This window comes from Podarcis filfolensis (genome assembly GCF_964270895.1).
Source record: "Podarcis filfolensis genome assembly, chromosome: 3".
NCBI classification, from domain to species: Eukaryota; Metazoa; Chordata; class Lepidosauria; order Squamata; family Lacertidae; genus Podarcis; species Podarcis filfolensis.
In genome coordinates, this window is record NC_139606.1 from 61,103,190 (window position 1) to 61,125,118 (window position 21,929).

Consider the following 21,929-nt stretch of genomic DNA (forward strand, 5'->3'; position numbering starts at 1 on the left):
TGGAGCCAGAGCCAATGACAATCGGAGCCAACTAATTCTAGTTTTGCCCCTGCTGAGTTCTACAAGGGGCAAAACGGAAATGAAGGAGAAGGAAGTTGACAGCCAGTGAACTGGTTCTAGGTCAGAAGGCAGGCAAGTGGGGAACCTGGCTGAGGACAGAAAGAGGTTTGTACCTCATTCACCCCAATGAACCAGCTTGCACCGGTGAGGAGGAAAGACCATGTGTGAAAACTTCAGTATTTAATTGTTTTATCCATGTTTTCAGACTTTCCAAATAGTCCAGGAATCTACAGTGGTACCTCGGGTTACATACGCTTCAGGTTACATACGCTTCAGGTTACAGACTCCGCTAACCCAGAAATAGTGCTTCAGGTTAAGAACAGAAATCGGGATCCAGCTGCGCGGCGGCAGCAGGAGGCCCCATTAGCTAAAGTGGTGCTTCAGGTTAAGAACAGTTTCAGGTTAAGAACAGACCTCCGGAATGAATTAAGTACTTAACCCTAGGTACCACTGTATATTATATGCAATGTCAGAGAGGTGGCAGTGTGACAGAACAATCATAGCACTTGATTCTTGCTGCTGGCAGAGGTTATGATTCAGCAGAGGTCCACACCCCTGCCCTACACTAACTGTATTGGCAGCGGTCGGGAGGGAGGGCAGCACCAACCACCACAGTGACAGAAGTCCCTACAGCACCTCTTAAGATATGGGCTCTTGCCAAGCTGGTAATGAATTTCACCAGCAATAGCCAGCACAAGGCCCTGTAATGAAGTATTTTGGGGATAGAGTAAGGTTGGCAATGGATCAGCTGAATCTAAACTGATCTGACCCACACCCTGCAATCATAATCTGAGGCCCTTCTTTGTGTGCCTTCTCCATGAGAAAAGAAGGAACGACTCCCCACTTGTGGAATGCTCTCCCTAGGTAGGCTTTCCTGGCACCTTGCTCACATATCTTTAGGCTCCAGGCAAAAACATTTGTCTTCTCCCAGACCTCTGGCTAATTAAACAATCCATGGCCTTTTAAACTGTGGAGGGTGGTGTAGAAATTTAATAAATAAATAAAGAATAAACCCACTCTATTTTCCTCAGAGGGGCATTTGAGGAGTTGGGGCAGCGATAAAGTGCTCTTGGGATCCACCCAATGCCTGTGAGATAGAAGTATCATTGTAAATAAGCTGTAGATCACTGATGATACGTTGGAGTGGTTTTAGCTGGGAGCTGTAGGTGACAATATAGTGGTACTTCGGGTTACATACGCTTCAGGTAACAGACACTTCAGGTTACAGACACTGCTAACCCAGAAATATTACCTCGGGTTAAGAACTTTGCTTCAGGATGAGAACTGAAACCGTGCTCTGGTGGTGCGGCGGTAGCAGGAGGCCCCATTAGCTACAGTGGTGCTTCAGGTTAAGAACAGTTTCAGGTTAAGAACGGACCTCCGGAACGAATTAAGTACTTAACCCGAGGTACCACTGAATGTAGTGCACTGTTGCCATCCTTCTGGGTCTGCCCTGTAGACAATCATTCCTGAATATCTGTGTGAGCTAGTCAGTCAGTTCCCCCCTCCCTATATTGGGTGCATATACATTGTGTGTAATTTGGCAATAAGTCTTCACGGTTCTCACAAAACAGTCCATACAGTTTTTCACAGAGAATAAGAGAACAGTGGTACAAATAACTCATTAATGGCATTGATAAAACTGTGGCCTTTAGTTCAAGTTGCTCTCTGTGATAAAGTGCAGCTGTGCCATGCATTGTGTTCTACACAATTAATAATTTGTGTCCTTTAGTTAGAATAATTATTATCCTCCATTTGGGCATATTCATTATGTAACAGTTATGAGCTTCTAATTTTGTTAATCAGCTCATTAGTTAACTGGTTACAACTACAGTCATACGTTGGAAGTCGAACGGAATTCGTTCCAGAAGTTCATTAGACTTCCAAAATGTTCAGAAACTAAAGCACTGCTTCTGATTGGCTGCAGGAAGGTCCTGCTTCTGATTGGCTGCAGGAAGTGGTATGGCCATCACCTATTGAGATGATCCTCCGTGACCTGGTGCCACATCCAGCAATTGTCTAATTTTGAGTGTACAGTGGTACCTCTTGATTCCAAAAGCAGGATTGGAATTTTATTTGTGAACCACTCAGCCCACTGCTTAACTCTCAATGCTGAAGTTGATGGAGGTGGTCTTGGAGATAGTGCTGGTGTCACAAATCTGATTGCCCTGGAAGATGCAGCGCTCCTCCTCACTTGGTTCATTTAAGCAGCACCTCAAAATGGCTTGGTGTGGGAGTGGGGTTTTTTCTGGCATTGTTTCTGGGCTCTGGTGTGATTTAGTTATAAAATATTATTTTAGTATTTTAATGTTTATAGTTTTTCTCCTGGCATTGATGATGTCAACCTTTGACATGTTTGTTAACTGCTCTGAGTGCCATATTTAGAGCTGAAGTTGTAGGATGTAAGTGAACTACTAATAAGCAGTAGAGCTGCCGGAGGGGGCAGCAATTGATGGTGGAGGAACTGCATGATTGCTCCAGGTAGGCTTGAAAGTGTGGAACTAACAAAATGGAACCCAAGGTTTTAATTTAGCTGTGATTGGGTACCCCCCCCCATATTATTCTTAAAGCTAATATTCCTGTTTTTAACCCTAACAAATAATGATGACGACGACAACTAATTTATTACCTGTTCTTCATCAGCAGGTCACAGGGTGGATTACAACAGTTTAAAATTCAGTATTAAAACAGACTTAAAACAAGTTACTGTCAGAGTAACATGGTAACCCAAGTTTAAGTTTTTGTCAATTTAAAAAAATAACCCTGCCTATGCAGTGTATTCCACTATCCCCATATTGCTCTAGCTATTAAAGTGCTCTGCACATCTTGGCTTAGAAGTGCCATTTGCTGTTTGGCCTTGAAAAGCAAAATCTCTTGGCTAATCTTAATCTTCTCATCCTCCACAGTCTTATCCCTCTTATAATCTAGAAAACAGCAACAAAGCTTTTGCCTTTCATTAATAATAATAATAATAATAATAGTAATAATCTTATATCAAGCTCTTTTTCCCCATCTACTTTTCTGTAAATGTGAGTATATGCAGTGTCCCCTTTGTACGCAGCATGAATTGTATTTCTGAGTACGTTCTGGTTGTCTGAAAGTTGGTTGGTAGGCTAGGTAGCCATAGCAACAGGTTTGTCAAATTCTGAAGCTGTTGCTTCTGCTTTTGCTAACTTGCTCTTCTATCACACAGCCATAGCTGCTAGCCTGACTTCTTCTTTTAGGCAGAGATTCCTCTCTTTCTGGGGTCCCTACTTCCCACCTGCCGACTTCATATTGCAGATTTTAGTTATCCCGTGCTCTAGTTTGTGAAAGAAGCTTTCTTGTTCCAGATCTCAAATTATTTCCCCCTTTCACTCTGAAGATGCACACTTCTTCTCATGCATGGTGTTTGCTTGTTTACTTGTCATCACTCACCTTTGTCAAGCTTTTGGTTTCTTCTCTCATCTCTAACACAGACACTAAAGTAACTGCTCCTGCTCATCATTTGTGTTGACATACCAAATCATTGCATGCTACTTCCTTTATGCCTGAAGAAGCCTGCCCTTCCAGACTGTTTCTCTGGATGAAAACAGATCACGGTATCTGTGAGAAGTGCAGCTTAGTCTGGGAAGCAACTTGTAAAGTAGAACTCTTGTTTGCAAGACCCAGAAATAAAACAGTAACCTCGGCATTTTACAATCCCTAGAGTTTCTAAAGGGCTCTTCACTCAGGATGAAAAATCAGAATGGCTCTGACCGTATTAATATAATGTTATAAATCATCACTATTGAATGTAAGGCCAATTACCAATGTTGAAAGCCAGGCAGATTTATATGTCAAAATACATTTGTGTTCAAAATTCTGCTCCGAACTAAAGAAACGAAAAACAGGGCTCTTGTGTGTTGTCAATTGGCACAAATACCTGTTATTTTCATCACCTACCATTCGTCCTTTTACTACTAGCAAACTCATCCAAGTGTAAATCCTTTTGCAACTGAAAAGGCAACACACACAAATGGAACATCTTCAGCAGGCTTGGGAACCTCAAGGTTTGCAGAAGGACAGAAATCTTTAGAATGAGAAGTCTAAGGGTGTTTGTGAGGAGGAGGCTCAGAATACCCCAATGAGGACTGAGCATCCTCAGTAAGTACAGAATGCTGGCTGGGTGTGTATGTGTGTGTGTGTGTGTCCCAGGGGTGGAGTAGAATATTTTTGAGCTGGGCAAGCAGAGAGGGATTCCTGTTATTTGCAGTCAATGCATCAATGACTAACATTCTGAATGAATGTGCCAAGAGGTGCATGAGATTCCAGGGGCCTTGGCCCTAAACCAGGGTTTTCGTTTCCTTCGAAAATTAAGGCACAAGTGCTTTTATGAAATATGATTTATTTACACGTATTTGCAACCTGAACCTTTCACTGGAGAGGGTGCAGATCGTTATACCTCAAGAGTGTCTCTTGCCGCTTCTCCCATAACAGTGGCGAATCGTAGTCTCAAATTTCAGTGGTGCCCTGTGTGGAGACAAAATTCATCACACACCCCTTCTTGTGCTCAATTCTAAATCATAGTTGCGATTCTCAATAGGCCCTGGACCTAGTTGAGACCAATCTAACCACCTTGCAACTTGGGACCTCCAAAGTGTTGTCATTTGTGGACCTTAAGGTCCTCCACGGGGCATACCATTGCCCTGTGTCACTAGGTAACCTCTGCTTCAAAAGCCTCTTGCAAAAGGCACTTTTAATTTTGGTGTCATCACGTCCCCTGCAAACCTGGCAACTCCCATTTCACAGCTTTAAGGGTCTTCCCATGAAGGGCTAATGATTGGTCATCAGTACCATTGTTTCTTCAATGACCCCCCCCCCCCCCCAGCGAGGCATCACCAGGCTGGCCTCATGAGGAAGTTAGTTTGCTAAATTCAGTTACAGATAGGTAGCCGTGTTGGTCTGCCATAGTCAAAACAAAAAAAAAAATTTTCTTTCCAGTAGCACCTTAAAGACCAACTAAGTTAGTTCTTGGTATGAGCTTTCGTGTGCATGCACGAAAGTGTATCTGACGAAGTGTGCATGCACACGAAAGCTCATACCAAGAACTAACTTAGTTGGTCTTTAAGGTGCTACTGGAAAGAAAAATTTTTTTTTTGCTAAATTCAGGACTCTCTGAGCCCCTTTGCAGGCATTGCTTCAATGGCATTATGCATAAGCTAGCCTTGGTCCCAGTTGTTGAGCTTACTACAGCTCCCCTTTGTTTTGGGCCCACCAGATCCCTCCCTCACCCCTATCCTCTGCTGCAGTTGCTTGGTCTTCCTTCTAATGCTCCCTTACAGTTTGGGCTCCCCATCCTTCACCTCCTGCTCTTTCTGCTCATCAGAACCATGCAAGTCCAGATAGTGCCAGGAAGGGAGCATTTCACTAGACTACTACCGCAGAAAAAGGGCTTCCCCTTGTTTAGCGTTGCTTAGTGGCAACTGGCAACGCTGCCCTTGCATAATCTGAGAGAGATTAATTTTGTTTTAGAAATACTTAAGGAAACACGTATCATAGAATCATAGAATCATAGAGTTGGAAGAGACCACAAGGGCCATCGAGTCCAACCCCCTGCCAAGCAGGAAACACCATCAGAGCAATCCTGACATATGGTTGTCAAGCCTCTGCTTAAAGACCTCTGCTTAAAGACGTATTGGATAAACGAATTGGAATCTGAGGGAACGCTGTGCAGAAGCTTTTCCCCACAGATGCTGTGTCGAAACTGTAAGACTGTTGCTATTTCCTGAATTGATGCCAATTAATTACAGTTGTTAAGTATTGAGTAAGCCAGATGTCCTGTGTTATGTCAGATAATCTAGCCTGGCTGTCTCCATTGCCTGCGTGGATAACCTGACCACAATATGACTATATGGGGGAGGACATGAGTCTTCTTATGCTCCACAGTGATACAGATTCTTCTCCCATAACCCACCCCCCACCCCTGCCCAGCATTTCACAGATGATCACAGGGACGCATATATTTGTAACACCCCTGTTCTCAGACCAAAAATTAGTGGCCAAACTGAATTTAAGCACACACATGCATGCACCCCACTATTGCACATTGCTCTTCTCTGCTCAATGTATGTTGAGCATTTGTTCTGTTCATCCTGGCTGTCTTACATGCGCAACCTTTCAAAGTTAACCTCTTAAACCAGGGGTCAGCAAACTTTTTCAGCAGGGGGCCGGTCCACTGTCCCTCAGACCTTGTGGGGGGGGGCAGACTAAATTTTGAAGGGGAAAAAATGAATGAATTCCTATGCCCCACAAATAACCCAGAGATGCATTTTAAATAAAAGCACACATTCTACTCATGTAAAAACACGCTGATTCCTGGACCATCAGTGGGCTGGATTTAGAAGGTGATTGGGCTGGATCCGGCCCCTGGGCCTTAGTTTGCCTACCCATGTCTTAACATGTGAAGTGGTGGGATTTGCACATAACATGGTGCCTAGCGTTTCTGGGTACGTGTATCCACTTAAACATTGCATCCTGTCCTTCAAAGAGTTGTTCTTAGATCCCTGGGATGGAACTAAAAATGGCCACTTATACTAACAGGTGAGGGTATATATTCAATGGCTGGGATACAGAGAAGTGCCAACAGAAGGGGAGTGGTAGTAGCAGGGTTGTTCCTGCGATACAGGAGTATGACAAAATTGGCATGTGTTAATTTTTTTATATAGATGCCTCTTGTGGGTAGATTGAAGATGGCTGATGACTGGGGTCTCACCAGCACTTTCCAATCGGCCCAGCATCCCTAAATAACACATTTAAAAGTAAATAAAATAAATAGTTTTTAAAGGGGGGAGGAATAGGAGTTCTGGGGCTTGGTACAAAACACCTGGCCCTCCAATACCACCCCCTAACAATGACCAGGAGTAGAATACCTTTTTGCAATTCATTAAAGGTGTCTCCATCTGATTTTTGGCAATGCCCCCACGTCATAGCCCATCCCTGTTTAGGAAGGCCCACATGCCTTCAGAAGCTTTGGGAGTGGGGAGCTGCCAAAAGAGAAGGTGGTGGTAAAATCTCCTTCCACCAATCTTGTTGTAGTGCTTCTGCTAACACCTTTTTACAGGTCACACGGTAGTTTCTTTCTATGAGTTATATAACCTTTCTGATTTGTTTCGTTTTTCTACCAATAGTTATGCTACTACTGATTTTAGTATTTTCATTGTTCATGTTATCGTATTTAATTGTTTTTGTTTTAAGCTAGCTAACCTTTGTTCCATAATGAAGAAATATTTAATAAACACTAATTTTAAAAAGCAGATAAATATTAACAAAACAATGTTAGGAGTGTTCCCTGGAGTCTCCCCAAGGGCAAAACTGGGACTGGGATTTTTCTGACAGGAAGCAATTGGCTTACTGGGAATGCCTCATGCCACAGATTTAAATTGCAAATGATTATTTGATTGTGCTTTTTGTCTTGTGGCAAATTATCGGATTCCTCAGTGGAAAGGAGGCAAGGCTACAAAGTGACATAAACTGTACTTGGTTGTTTGCATTATGTGTTTGTTTTTTAAGAGATGGTAATGCAAACCATGAAAAAACTAAACAGACGTGAATAATGCCTCCAAAGCTTATGAAGTGTTGTTGTTGTTTGTGTCCCAGGAGCAGATAGTTTAGCACTGGACAAATTCCATGGCTGCTTCTTCAACTAAATTGTTAGAATCTGCTATTTCACTTCATAAAAACAAAAAGACTCCCATGGCACAAACATGGGCTTGTGCTACTGAAATTATAGGAACATCTTCGGTTGGATCAGCAACATCTTCGGTTGGATCCAGACCTGCTTTACTGGTCACAGAAGCAAGTCTGATCCAGGATGTCCCCCCACTGGTGCAAGTGAGGCAGATGAGGCAATAATTGCTGATTTCCCCTTTCCTCGAAGCCCCGCTACCACCTCCAGAGGGTTCCAGAAGTTCCCCCAGCCCCGCAGAGCACATTTTCAGGAGCACCAAGGAACTGTAAGGGTGAATTGAGGAGATTGTTTTCTCCACTACCCTATCAGCTGTGGAAGAGTCCAGATGAATAGGCAAGGGAAGCAGCCAGGGAGGGAAGAGGATACTAGTTGCACTACTGCCACAAATAAGAGGATTGGGGCGGAGGGTCCAGTAGTTTGGCAGGGGGAATTGACAGCAGCAGGACCATACTGAGAGCCCCTTAAGTCCAGGAGCAGCCCTGTGGCTATTACATTATCTCTCATACTAGAAGCATCATGCTTCTGAAAACCAGTCTCTTGGGGTGTGTGAGCAAGAGAGTATAGTTGTATTCATGCCCTGCTTGTGGGCTTCCCGCAGGCATCTGCTTGGACACTATGGGAACAGAATTATGGATTGGATAGGACTTTAGACAGACCTATGAATTCTTCAGATGGTCCAGTTCCATATGTATAGCGCCATAAGATCCCACCCAAAAGGATTGTAGCAGGACCCAGTAGTTATGTGATGTTATGTGGATAAAAAAAACTTGTTACGTGGATAAATAAAGACGAGAAGCCTGTGGACCCACAATACTTCTGTTATGTAGGCTATTTACTGTTGTGGCAGATTTTCTTCAGTGGACTCTTTAGGGAATTGCACATGTCATCTGCTTTATTATTTAGGAGCCAGAAGAATTAAAACCCATGTGATTCTAATTATTAACATATTTCCAATTTTTTAATGACAGAAGGAATTGCAGCAGCATAAATCTGGTTGTCTAATTTCATCTGCTGTCATCTGTACGAAAACAAACTATATGCCTTTGAAGTCTATCTAATATGTGTAATGGAAAGAAGTGTCACCATAATTAATTTCAAAAGATTTTGGGCAGAAAGTGTCATTGTTGGACTTTTCTTTCAGTCTACTTTCCTTGTACTGTGATGGGATCTATGTTCTGTCAAAGAGCAGCCATTTCGGTACTTCAGCTGTTTCAAAATGTACACTGTTAAAATGAAACAAGAAGTTTACTGTAATTAATGTAGCAATGCAAGGCACTAAGGGCAGGTTATTGCTAGGCAAGAGGTTTTTGAAGTTGTTGAAACAAAATCACCATAAAATGATTTCCCTCATCATTTCCCCAAGATTTGGGATGAGCCATCCGCCACACAAATTATGTGGCAGCAAAGGAGGGGAAATGCTACTGATACACCACTAAAATAGCCACCCTTTCTACCTACCCAGCCTGGGAGAAGAGTGGAACACACAATAGAATTCCATAGAATACAGTTTTTAATACTGTGAATCAATGTTAAACTTCTTAATTCTAGCCTCCCATTAACTTTGATGACAATCTTCTCCACTCCTTTCAAGTGTCTTCTCCACCTGTCACTTCCTGCCCATCCTGCTTACCTTCTGGGCAGAGTACCAGGTTCTAAGAAGGATAGAGCAGCAGATGCTCCCATTATTCTGCATGGACCACCTGAATGAAACTCATGGACCACAGTTTTGGAAAATCCTGCTTTAAGCTGCTCTATTTTAAAGGAACTGGGAAACTGCAGCCAAAATGTTTCCATCGTTTTCAGTAAAAGCATGCAAAGGCTTATTTTAGAAGTACTGTACGGCTGGAGGAAGCCAGACTGTTGTAAAGATAATGGTACTGGAATGTTAAGAATCTACTGGAAAATGAAGAGTCACGACTGACTTCCTATTTGTAAAAACAGATAGATGGCAATATCATTCATGTTCTGCTTAGTAGCTGATATTACATTATCTTAGACTGACTTCCTATTTGTAAAAACAGATAGATGGCAATATCATTCATGTTCTGCTTAGTAGCTGATAGCATTGCACTGTGTGCCATTCTTGGGCTCCTCGCAGCGTATAACTTAAAACTGTGAGCCTTCCAGTAACAATATGATATCAAACTGAGCTATAAACCTGCCATGCCCAAGAAGACTGAAGTCAATAGGACATCATCAGCTTACATCCAATAGCCTAGTATAGTAGTAGATATTGTGATGCTTAATAAAGCCCAGGAGTGTGGTAATTATCAGTAAACAAGGGTAACACAAAAATAATATTCTTGTGAAAATTGGATACCAGTGCATTTTATGCAGAGTGTTATTATGACTGGATGTTAGTAGACCCTCCTGTCCAGTGCTCTGATGGATTAGAATGACTACATATTACATTATCTTAGACTGACTTCCTATTTGTAAAAACAGATAGATGGCAATATCATTCATGTTCTGCTTAGTAGCTGATAGCATTGCACTGTGTGCCATTCTTGGGCTCCTCGCAGCGTATAACTTAAAACTGTGAGCCTTCCAGTAACAATATGATATCAAACTGAGCTATAAACCTGCCATGCCCAAGAAGACTGAAGTCAATAGGACATCATCAGCTTACATCCAATAGCCTAGTATAGTAGTAGATATTGTGATGCTTAATAAAGCCCAGGAGTGTGGTAATTATCAGTAAACAAGGGTAACACAAAAATAATATTCTTGTGAAAATTGGATACCAGTGCATTTTATGCAGAGTGTTATTATGACTGGATGTTAGTAGACCCTCCTGTCCAGTGCTCTGATGGATTAGAATGACTAGTGAATGCTTTCCTTGGCCAGGGCATCTAATATCTTCATCCTACAAGTAAACAGCTACAATAGAGTATGGTGTGGTTTCTTCAGTACAGGAGATTATTTTGCCATTCTATGCTTGTTCAGTGAGACAAGTCCAACCCATCATGATGCCTGTCAATTGCAATTCATGATGAAAGTGTTGCTTATTAAGTAAAGTAGTGGAACAGCAACACTTCAAGAACTGCAATATGTTCAGCACCCTGATCATACTACTAAATCATTCCTTATCGCTTATTAGGATTGTGAACCCAAGCCCAAGTCCAGCCACTGCTTCACCATTTGCCAACTCACTGTTCCATCTGTCATCTTATCATAATAAATTGTGTACTGTGTCATGTGCTTCTGCTCTTTGGGGTCTATATGGATCAGCACAGCTGGTGTAGCATTGGGAATATGATGAGCTCCTGAGCATCGAAATTTGCCACAATGGTATCAAAGTGAAGTAACACACATTACCATCCAAAGAAGTTCCTCCAAATGACCACTATGTCCAGAGTCTATAATTGCCTAACTGAACTTTGATTAAAACCCAATCACCCCAACCCTAAGAAACCTGTTTTACCAGATGGAAAAGTGAGATAGTGCACATGCTACAAAAAACAATCCATCTTTCAGTTTCTCAAACTTTAAATGGCAAAACTAAAAACCCTGCTGTAAAGTAGAATAAATTAAAGAGATTAAGTCCTAGATCAAATAGTAATAACATGTTTTGTGATAGGATAAAGGAAACTCTATTAATTTTGAGCATTTTCCAGAGAACATAGTGTCCTTCCTTCAAAATCCTGGCCTTTGCTTACAGTTGACTGGCAGTTTAATACTGTTTTCTTAAACTAGTCATTGGGCATTTCAGTACTCTTCAACAATCCCACACTTTTCAATAGTTGTATTCCAGCAAAAAAGGGTACTCCATTTATTTTTACAGAGGGTACTGCACAGTTCCTACACTAATACTTTTGTATAAAAGTGCATATATGAGCAGGAACATTTCCAAAGTATTAGTTGTTATTATGTAATAAACGGAGGACTAAGCCCATGCCATGTGAAGCACCTCTTCAGCACCTGTGACTCAGCTGGGAGAAGAAAATGTGCTTAGCCAAAGCAAAAGGATCATTTAAGTCCTACATATTACATTATCTTAGTCTATGAACTTGCCTATGGTTGAAAGAGCCCGAAACAAGGCAAGAAGCAGCTGCCAATGTTATCTTGCCTGACATAAAGCCTGTAAAAAATGTAAACAGAAGCAGAATGTGTGTGCTCTTACCTGCTCTAAAAAAAACACACACACATGGTAGTATCTGAGGAAGGTAGAGTAAGAGGCTTTCAAGTGGCAGTTGTTTACAAATGGCCAAAGTCCCTGGTTTACTGCCTCATGTTATTGACATCCTGCAATTTGAAGCTTTGTTGTACAGTAGGAATTCAACCCTAACTGAAGTTGTGAAGAGAGAGAGAGAGAGAGACTCCATAGTCATGTTGTGACTGATCACTAGGGATTTATTCCCACCAGGAAGAGCAATCCTGAGAAGCACTAGGAAGGGGTGAGCAGCAGATTCTCCACCAAATCTGATTTATGCAGCAGAGGGGCATGTATTAGATTTCTCTCTGGGGAATAGATAAGCCCAGGATGCAGCAGATAAATGACCCTGCTTCACTCTTGCCTGGTAATGGCCTGCTTCAGGTCTTGTGCCAGCTATTGCTACAGTAATAGCTTCTTCTTCTGTGCTTTTCATGGCTGCTGCAGCAGCTTTTAGGCTCCATATCACAAATAGAAGCCAGAGGTGGCAAAATTCTCTCAATCATAACCTGCTCCAGCAGCATGGATTTGGGGTTAGGTTTGCAGCCTTAGTATACTTTCTTCTCTTGTCTCCCGTGCACATTTTCAGTCTTGGTATACTTCTGGGTCTAGTCTCCAGCCACAGGCTGTCGCTCTCAGCCACCCTGCCTGAGCAGCAAACTACACATTACACTACGCACTGCATGCAACAAAACAGAAGAACAGAACAGAAGAGGATACATTGCTTTAACTATCTGATAATTTCTAGCAGCTCATATTTATGAAGGAAAGGTCCATCCATGACAATTAGCTGTACTTGGCTGTAGTAGCTGTAATTGAGGAGGGTATGTTCAGATACAGCTCTGTTGGGGGCTCACAGGCACTGCAGTGTTCTCAGACACCTCCTTTGTCCCTACAAATATTTGTATTTTATTTTTAATTGGGCATCTTTTGGTTTGTTTGCTTTTTTCTGTGTTTTAGGATATGTTTAAATACTTTGCTTAGTCGTCTTCTTCTTTTTCTTTGCTAGGGTATCTGTGCATACCCTCCAGTATTTCCGATGAAAATAGGCACGTCCCATAATAATAATTTTACTATTTATACCCCATTCATCTGATTGGGTTGCCCCAGCCACTCTGGGCAGCTTCCAATAAACATAATGAAACATTAAACATTAAGAAAACTTCCCTATGCAAGGCTGCCTTCAGATGGCTCAGGGGTCAAATGACTCTATATCCTCCAACATTTTTCCAGTGATGTGCCCCCCATTTCTCCAGATGTGCCCCCAGACCCTAAAAGGTTGGGGACCCCTTTATAAGGGATTGCTGTCATTAACTAGACTTGACTTGGAGCTGAGCACTGTTGGAAACAAAAGTGAGGATTAGCTGGACCTCTCTGTGTGACCCAGCAATGAAATTCTCGTGTTCTAAATATATGCCGACTGGAGAAAGCAGTAAGTTTATTCTGCATATTTAGAGATTTCATGTCCACAAATATTTAAAAACTTCATCTGTATGTGTTTTTATCTTCAACAGAGTTTTTCATTGCCTCATTTCTGTTTTCAAAATCCAAAAGCACAATGAAGATATCATATCATGGGGACATCTTATCTCATTTCCAAGCAAATAAGCACACAAGTACCTCATTTGCTTTCCTCTGACTATTACAATGTTCATGCCCCATTTACTCCTGCTGCAAAGTGCTTTCTAGGAAAAAATGTTAAACCAGGGTTCACACCATGTGCCAAAATGCCAGAGGCAAAGTGCTCGTCATCTTATATGAAACAAGTAAGAGTTTGTGTTTTGGTTTGCAGTCAATCACTTTATATGCTGCTACTATGGCACAGAAGAAGACAAAAATTGTATCTAAAAGGCATATTCAGCCCATCCATCTTTCTTCAAGATTACTCAGGCCTATGATTATAGGTTTTTTAGCAATAACCACACATAACTCTAGAAAATAATAAGCAATTGTAGGTGGTTTTATTATACTTTTATGTTTCTTCTCTCTCCAATCTATCCATCTGAGCACTAGGTCCTCATGCATGTACTGACCATTTTGCAATGAGACCCAGGGGATTCCCATTCCCAGTGTTGGGGTTACAGAAAGAATGAATATGTAACAGTGGGCTCATTTGTTTAGGTATCAGTGGGTAAACTCTGATGGAACCTTTGTCAAAACCTCTGACTGAGGTATCATTTAAGTTGTTGACATGGCAGAACAGGAGGTTATCACTGAAGAATAGTGTCTGGACAATGGAATGAAAATGACTGGAGTGGAAGGACAAAGGACTTTTAACAACTTTTGTGGGTCCTGACTAATTTGTTGTGGGAGAGCTGTTGGGAGGCAGGAGGCCAAGGCAGTTGAGAGCCAAAAAGACAGTTTGGTGCCAACTTAAAGCCTGCCTTTCCTTTCAAAGGGAAATGGATGAGGGAGACAGAAACTAAAATGAACACAAGTACACTAGGTTATTGATGGCTTTCTAGTAGACTACAACAGACTGGCAAGATACACAGCAGATATTTCTTTTATCATCAGACACATGGTAGATTTAAAACAAGTTCACAAATATGTGGAAATCCTTAAGATTTAGCTATTTCAAAATGTGATGTGAATAATAACTGCTCATTCTTTGATACCAGATGTGAAATACTTGCATAGTTCACCTCAGAGCACAGCTATTTATTAGGAATAAAATGGTGGTTGTGTTGTTCAGATGACCCTGATAATTTAACAATCATAGAAGCATCTTCTCATTAAGTGGCGATAGCGACGGCGAAGAAGACTTTCTTCACCGCCTCTATTGCATCCATGGAAAACAGCAGCAGGAGACTCTTTCAGATGGTTCACAATTTAGCAGAACCACCTGCTCCATCAGGGCCCAGTACGGGCCACATGATCTCCTGCAATGATTTTGCAAAGTTTTTTGCATATAAAGTCACTCAGATTCGAGAAGAGGTAGACTCCACCGTGGGAGCAGGGCGAGGGCGGGAGAGTGCTAGAGTCCTGTCTAGTCAAGTTGTGTGGGATCAATTCCAATCTGTTACCCCTGAGGATGTGGACAGGCTGCTTGGACGAGTGAAACCAACCACTTGTCTCCTTGATCCTTGCCCATCCTGGCTTATAAAAGCTAGCCGGGAAGGGCTGGGCAATGGGCTTCGTGGGGTGATGAATGCTTGCCTCCATGAGGGAGCCTTCCCGGACCCACTGAAAGAGGTGGTTATTAAACCGCTTCTTAAAAAACCATCTTTAGATGCGGCCACGATGGCCAACTATTACCCAGTCTCAAATCTTCCATTCTTGGGCAAGGAGATTGAGCGAGTGGTTGCTGAACAACTCTAGGCACGCCTGGAAGAAGCGGACCATTTGGATCCCTTCCAGTCGGGATTCAGGCCTCATCATGGGACTGAAACTGCCTTGGTCGCACTGGTCGATGATCTCCGGCGGGCACTCCGACACACTCACATTATGCACTGAAATCATCACAGATCAGCTTTTGGCCTCCAAGTGTGGTTTTTGGCCAGCTCCAATCATAGGTAGAGTATATGAGAGATTTCCACCATCTTCACATACCTCATGGTGATGTAGTCTGCAACATGCTTGAATCAGCAGCATTGGGTGGACCCAGCAAGCAGGGTCTCACCAGGGAAGAAGTCAGCAACAGTAGGCATTGGGAAGGGGGCAGGAACAGTGCTGCTGCTGCTGCTCACTGGGATAAGGATATGGCAGAGTAAGGTGACAGTTACGTTGGGAGAGTTCACAGTTTATTCATACCTGCACACCTGTGGAGCTACTGCTGACAACCCAAAGCTGCTTCAACCTCACCCCCACCCCCACTGGGGGACACCATTGTTACTTTGCCGCCTCCCCCATACATGACTGCTTGAAGAAGTGAGGGACGTCTGAGCATGCCAGGTGGTTTATTTCAGTGCACCACGGCAAGTAAAATTGTTACAGGTCTATCAGGGCTAACCTGACAGGGGGGAGGGGGGTCAGAAACAGACAGAGTTGTTAATACTCACACACACACACACACACACACACACACACACACACATCACAGCTGGAATTCTATCTGTCTGGGACATAACAGGCTTACAGCCATGGTTTTTTTTTATGAATGGATCAGTGCATCTGGAATCCTACAGAATGTCATTGTTTTCTTTCTTCTTAACCCCTTTGTTCTAAGGGTCAGGATATCCTGGTGCTAACCATTACTGGAAAATAATATAATTGCAACAACAGTGGTATAATACTTAAGAAGAACTTTGCTCTTGGTGCAACTGTGACATTGAAGTGCTTACTATAACGATAGCAGAGTTGAGAAATAATTTTTGTAGCACAGCAGATTAGAGAACATTTGAGAAACTCTTTAATAATACAGCCGTCCTCTGTTTGAGGTGGAAACACTTTAAGGTAAACATGGCAAAGGATTTTAGGACAGTGGAAGTATCATGCTGCTGCTTCTGATGATTTTGGCACCAGCAGGATAACCTTGTATGTTCCGTTTTTTAAAACCTAAGGATGTTAAAATTCACCCCGCTCTGTTTCTTCTTCTGAGAATGAAAATCCTGTTTATCTGCAAGTAGATTTTCCTTTCTAGAAAAGGACAATATGCTTAATTTTAGGCTGGAATGAAAACAAAAATTAAGCTGAAATTAAATTTTGCTTCTTGTAAAACTGTGCAGAAAAGGCAGAAGGACTTGAAATTTAAAGGGAAAAAAAGAATAGCTCCTCTCCCCAGAATGCTGAAAGTGGATTTTACAATCATATAACTTTAGCCTCTAGTAAACAGGTTTTATGTGCTTTTGTAGGTAAACCTAGAAAAGCATGCAAAACAACATCAGAGATGACAGTGAGAAAAAGAAATATGTGTGTGCACTTTGAAGACAATGCTTCTCTCAAACTGATTTCAGTGTTCTTAAAAATCATCTTCCATGTCTTGTCTAACTTTTCTTGTGGAGAAGTTCAAATAATTAGCCATCATGCAAACATATTAACTACTTAAACACTGCAACCCCATATGTGTTTACTCTGATCTAAATCCTACTGGCTTCAGTGGGGCTTACAACCTAGTAGGTGTTCTGGATTGCAGCTCTACCAACACTTCTGTATCCCACCCTTCCTCCAAGGAACTCAGGGTAGCATACATTGGTTTGTCTTACTTTATTCTCACAATCAACCATATGAAGGAACAGAAGTCAAGAGATACTTCGCTGCCTATAGTCAATCAATGTACTTCATAACGAGCATTGATTTAAACTTGGGTCTCCCCCATGCAAATCTCAACCCGCTATATCGTGCTCTCTGTGTTCTCTGTTGCAGAAAAAAAAATCCCTTCTGACTTGGCATGTAATGTTAAATTTGTTGGTGATTTATTTTGTTGTTTTCTGCTTCGGTAGCTTAGAACAGCTGCTATTCTTAAAGAAGCAAGTAAATTTTAAAAAGAGAGAGCAGAAATGAAGTATTTAGGAATTAGAAGGCACTTTGTACACCAAAACATACTTACTTGTGCACATCAGTACAAACATTAGTTTGTTTGTTGAAAACACTTGAAATGAAGGGCCCTCTGTTTCTGTGGATGGCACAAGGGCCTGAAGAGCAGTGAGAAGGATGTCTTTGGTGTTGTCTTCAAAGGTGAATAAGGAGGAACTATTGAATTCTTTGTGTAATCTATTAGCCCACACCAACAGATGTCCTCATATGAACTTGCTGCTTCAGTCAGGGCAAACTGTACAGTGAGGGAGCTAAAGATTTGGGGGGGGGGCAGCTCTAGATGGAAATGAGTTTAATTTTAACAGCTTGATTTTTCACCTGACAGTCTACCAAGACCACCATCTTCTGCTCTTTTAATAATTATTTTTCTTTTTAAAAAACAAAATTTCAAATTCAGAACAAACTCAGAGCTGTTCTGCTAGGTATTACGCCACCTCTGGATCTTACTGCTTTCCTGATTCATCTCATTCACAGTTCATTCTGGAATGTGAATCAGTGTTATTTCCTGTCCATCTGAAGGGCGGCTGAGGTTACAAAGTGCCTTGATTAATAGTCTGCTCCTCGGATTTGCTGAGATTGAAAACCAAACAACTGGGAAGAGGAAAGGGGGGGGGGTTGGGAAGCTTACGCTAATTGGATTATTTTGCAGATAAATTCAAATACAGCCTTCTTAATATCGACACCAGAAGGTAGTCATTAGCAGAACAGGGGAAATGGCCCTAAGGGCAGTTCCAGCCAGAGTGAGGTAAATTTCAGATGGCTTTGCTAGGCTACTCAGGCTTTCTCTGTCTGTCTCCGTCCCTCAGTACAGAACATAGCTTGACAAAGTTCTTGTGTTTGAAGCCAGACACAGTTCACATTATAGTGCCTAATTATTGCAGAACTGGTAAATAATTTTTTCCCCTGTGGGTGTATTTGCCAGTACCTTTGTTTGCATGTGGCTTATAGTCAGAGCTCTCAGAGGGTAAAACGGGGAGGAGGGGGGAGAGAAAAGAAATATCTCCTCGGTTGTATTCTCCTTTATAGTTCCAGCAGTAAACTGGGATTAATCAAGTGCAGTTAGCTCAAAACTTGAGAGAGGAGGAGGGAAAGGGCGAGGACAATATTTGCATGTATCCGAGAAGGAACAGTTCCAGAACACTCCCGACTGGGGAGCTTTGAAAGGTACATTTCTCCAGGGAGTTTTGGCCAATTCAGCTTCAGGAGTTACAAGGCTGCTGCCAGCGTAAGAGGAACCTTCTCTGTACACTGGGTCAGTGATGTGCAGCTTGTTTTGTTTTTTATATTTTCTCCTGGAGCCAAAGGAGTTTTCCTCTCCAGTAGCTGCAGCCTTGTGTTTTGAGGATGCCTTTGCTGAATAGGTTTTTCAACGTGTCGGACATGGGTAGGCGGTGGGGGACTGAGGGAGATCTGATGCCCTTGTCCATGGGCAGCCTGCCCTTTCGTCAGCAGGGGATCCTAGGTTGGGAGTTGCCTGAGATGTTCAGAATGGTAAAGCTCATTTGGAAATCAAAAAGTGAGCTTCGGGGGACAAAGCAGAGAAGCGTTCTGGACAGCAGCGATGGTCCAAATATTTTGCCAGGTAAACTGAAAATGTTATACAGTTCTTTTGTTGCGCAGGGACGTTTCTGATAGACTTGGAAAAGTCAAAGCTGACAAATGGCATTTTACAATAATGTGTTGCTTTTACCAATGAATTATGTATATGTAGTACATGAGCTTAATGTTGCTTATGTGAGAATACACTTAAGAAAAATTGTATTATTATTATTATTATTATTATTATTATTATTATTATTATTTAGGTATTTAAGGTGCAGTTCTATACTTAGCTGGGAATAGACCCCATTGAACTCACTGGGACTTGCTTCTGGGAAGATGTGTTCAGAATAGTCACCTAGGAGCAACAAGATTGTGATTTAGTGCTAACTTGTTAATTTACTTAAATAATTTGAAGCAGTATGCTGGAGACTTACTCCCTAAATGCAACCATCCATGAAAAAACCTAACAGTTCTGCATGTATCATTGTTAATGAATATGCTAAAAAAATGTTTCCTAAGTTCCTAAGTATAGATGCAGTCTTGGTGGGTTTGAAAGCCAGCTTTGAAAGCTTGTTAGCTCCTCCAGCCCAAGTTCAAAAGGGAATGAGTGAGGGAAATAATATTTTTTTAAATAAATAAACAAAGGTTTCAAAACCCACTAATTTTAACACAGTACATATATTTATGAATGTGCTAAAGTGTTTTTCCAATGAAATCAGGGGGCGTTTAAAGTGCTTAACTTTGCCTGAATTCTACCCGAATTATCTTTATGACTTGTTTATAAATGTTTTTGCTCTCCTGAACCTAAGAGTGGGGTACAAGTTGAAACTGAACTTTGAAGTGAAATCAAAGTTACTTTATGAAAGTAGTCGAAACAAAATAAAAAAATTCCTTCCAGTAGCACCTTAGAGACCAACTAAGCTTGCTGTTGGTACGAGCTTTTGTGTGCATGCACACTTCTTCAGATACTTCTTTTGAAAGTAGTTTGTGAACTTTTGAAGATGCCACCTTTAGTGCCTAGCTAGTAAAGTCTTGCAAATATTTTAAATGTGTTTCCCCCCTTGCATGTTTTCAGCCAAACCTGATTGATGATATTTGACTTCTTTAAAAATGTTACTTTAGGAAGCCATTTAGTATATTTATAAATGGTGATTCAAATAAGTCAACAAAAAATACATCTGTGTTATTCAGACAAAATATTCATACTGGCAATTACTGTGATCCTAATTTACTCTGCATCTTCAGGTAGTATGAAAATGTCAGTATAGGTCCATTTCTTTTAGCATACATGTTGGTAAGATCAAGAAGATACTTTTATTATAATCAGTCATTTTCAGACATTTGTTCTGTGTCTGTCTTCAAAATAGGGCAGTAACATTCTTTGGGTTAGAGTTCTTGTCTTGATTATTTGTATCAAAGCTGATTACACTTGACTGAGTTTTGATTGAGCTTTTCAGTTGTTAATGTTTATGTATAAGGGAGGAATGGGGGACAAATTCAGTTTATTTTACAGCTTAATGTGAACATACCTAATTCACATTTCCTGAAACAATATGGGAATCGAAACATAGCTATCCTTTGAAATTCCCACTTCTCTGAATTTTGGAAAACAATACTCCAACAAAAAATTCTGAACAAAAAGGTGTTTATTAGGGGAAAGTGTACATAGTAGTGAAAATAAAATGCATAAATGCATTATATTGGGGAAAGTGCTTATAAAAAGTGTATACTAGGAGAAATTAGCACTAATATGCTGCCTAATTTTCATGATGATCTTTTTTTAAAAAAGAAATTGCAAACTGATATTGAAGTGTGGCAAACCTAAGACTGGAAAGCTGAGAAAGAAAAATGAGCAGATTGGTCTATATTCGTAGAATACGGATTATCTGCCTGAACTTTTATGCACATTAGGTTTCCTTGCACAGTGGGTATCTGGCACTTAAAAACACTCTGCACTGACCATTTGATGTACTAACTTGCACTTATGATAATGCAATAAAAAACCTATTCATCAATGCAAATATTTCAAAGTGCAATATAGGAAAGGCCACCATAGGAAATGGGCAGGTGGAAGGGAAAAGTACAACAGTGATTCTTCTGTTAACGTTCTACTTGCTGTACTGACTTCATCAATGTTCAAATTTTAAAGCCATAGAAAAGAATCGTGGTCCTGTACATCTTCCTAGAGAAAGCCCTATGCATATCTTTATAAATCGGGGCCACTATCTCATCTTGGATTTTTATATATTTTTCAGTATATATAATTTATTACTTATACCCCGCCCATCTGGCTGGGTTTCCCCAGCCATTCTGGGCGGCTTCCAACAGGAGATTAAAAATACATTAAAACAGCAGTCATTAAAAAAAAAAACTTCCCTAAACTAATACATGTTTTGGAAAGTTTGTGGATATTCAGAGGAGCTTCTTCCCTTTCTTTCTTTAGCATGCTTACTGTACAAGCAACAAGTACAAAGTGTCCAGAAAAGGGCTGCAATAAGCAAGCAGCCAACATCATGTTATAGCATACAGATGCCATACTGGTCACGCAATACTTTTGCATCCAGAAAGGAAGATTAGGACTGTATGTGGTGAAGGTATACCGGGAGCACACAGTAACCCCATGGTAGGAACCCGCAGGCTATCATTCAAAGAGGATTGAGGTCAACATGAACACTTTTCTACACTTCTGACTGAATCATAAAGAGAAAGTGTATCTTTGGAGGGTACAGGCTGAGTTAGGGAGTATATGTATTGCTTTTGGCAGGATAACTTCTGGTCCGCATGATATTGTGGTGACTGTGGAGGGAATGATTGGCTAGGTGGCTGTAGCCAAGCAGCTGCGTTTCAGCATTAGTAATCAACACGGGGGGATTAAATATTGGGCTTTTATATTTTTTAATAAAGCAGGGATGGTAAAAGGAGGAAATCATGTCGGCCTCCAGAGAAAAAGCACTACATACTTTATTTTGCAGGCTGGGAACAACTTATATT

At 41.3% G+C, this 21,929-nt stretch overlaps 1 protein-coding gene and 1 long non-coding RNA gene across 6 annotated transcripts in view; both read left to right on the top strand.

Annotated features, from left to right (window-relative positions):
• Positions 1–21,929, top strand: part of PDE7B (phosphodiesterase 7B) — a 166,502-nt gene that overhangs the window by 74,539 nt on the left and 70,034 nt on the right. Inside the window, exon 1 of one of the 5 annotated variants that reach the window (XR_014546671.1) lies at positions 18,073–18,978. The exons of 3 other annotated variants lie outside the window; for them this stretch is intronic. Coding sequence is in view for 1 of the 2 variants with exons in the window: in XM_083607789.1 (XP_083463915.1) it covers positions 18,741–18,978 (238 nt within the window). In the remaining variant the exon portion in view is untranslated. Of the gene's footprint in view, positions 1–18,072; positions 18,979–21,929 lie in introns of those variants that run through there. One more of the 5 variants, XM_083607789.1, reaches the window with a different exon arrangement.
• LOC310760036 lies at positions 675–7,766 on the top strand. The gene is made up of 4 exons (XR_014546710.1): positions 675–4,380; positions 4,703–4,958; positions 5,191–5,571; positions 5,712–7,766. It is a non-coding gene; the product is annotated as an uncharacterized lncRNA (long non-coding RNA).